Source organism: Odontomachus brunneus, unplaced genomic scaffold, assembly GCF_010583005.1.
Source record: "Odontomachus brunneus isolate Ranch 3 - 2012 unplaced genomic scaffold, Obru_v1 Obru_scaffold_272, whole genome shotgun sequence".
Taxonomy (NCBI): Eukaryota; Metazoa; Arthropoda; class Insecta; order Hymenoptera; family Formicidae; genus Odontomachus; species Odontomachus brunneus.
The window spans coordinates 215818-216920 of record NW_022639722.1 but is presented as its reverse complement, the minus strand read 5'-3'; the positions used below and the strand labels follow the sequence as shown (position 1 = coordinate 216920).

The following is a 1103-nucleotide window of genomic DNA, read 5'->3' as shown; positions in this document are numbered from 1 at the left end:
GGGGTCAACTACCTGTATACATCACACGGGTAGAATCCCCTACCCTTTTTTGGGTCCAACTAGAATATACTAGAACCAGGCTTACGGAACTACAAGAAGATCTGAACTGCCTGATGGAGAGAAGGAGAAAACGATACACCTTGTTTCCCCACGCCGTCCACTTGAAACAGGCAGTAGCGGTAAAAAACAAAGGTAATTGGTACAGAGGAGAGGTCACGGCCATCCATGCGAACTCCGTGACAGTACATTTGGGTGATTGGGGCCGAAACACGAAGAAGGCAATGTGGGAAGTATACAGGCTGCCTAAACACCTCTGCGAAGATTCGTTGTACGCTATAGCCTGTGGGTTGTGCGGAGGTGAACCCACAGAACCCGGCTCCACATGGGGAGATAAAGCGCGATCCCTAACAAGAGCTTTAATTGAAGACGAAAAGGGATCGGTGAAAATTAAAAGGACTACCGCAGTTCGAGCCGCAGAAATCGACCTACGGATTCATTATAAAAACCAATTGGGATCCGTCATCCTGAGAGAAGAATTAGTGCGGCTGGGACAAGCACAGTTAACCACCGATACAAATCAACACCCGCACCCGTTTTCGCGATAAGTATACTTGTTATTATTCTAACTAATAGGGAAAACGCAAATAACAATGCGCGGTATATCTCCACTCACAGGTACATAAGTACACATATGCGCCTTTTATTTTCGCCTATATATATATATATATATATTTATAAATTCCTAGACTTATAAATAATCACTTCATATCTACATACGCATATGTATCTCTATGCGTTCTTTCTTTTTCCAAAAAAAAAAAAAAAAAAAAAAAAAATGTAATTTCATAGAAGGACGAAGAAATGAAGGAAGAGGATTTGGAGGTTGCCTTCTTCTTCCTGCTTCTAAAACAATCTCCCTTCTTATTTCTCTTTAGGTATTCATGTAAAGAAGGACGAAAGAATTTAGTAAGAGAATCAAAGAACGTCTATTCTTTCCTCCTTCTAAAAACAACTTGACTCTTTATAAAACTCTTTTGTCTCCATTACATATTTCCTTGGAATATCACCTAATAATTTTAGCATACTCAAAAGCAAACCGTTAA

The 1103-nt window shown here is 40.1% G+C and overlaps 1 protein-coding gene across 1 annotated transcript in view; it reads left to right on the top strand.

The window, feature by feature from the left end:
• Window positions 1-605, top strand: part of LOC116853042 — a 728-nt gene extending 123 nt beyond the window's left edge. Inside the window, exon 2 of the mRNA XM_032833892.1 lies at window positions 1-605. Coding sequence (XP_032689783.1) covers window positions 1-605 — 605 coding nt within the window.
• The last annotated feature ends 498 nt before the right edge of the window (window positions 606-1103 follow it).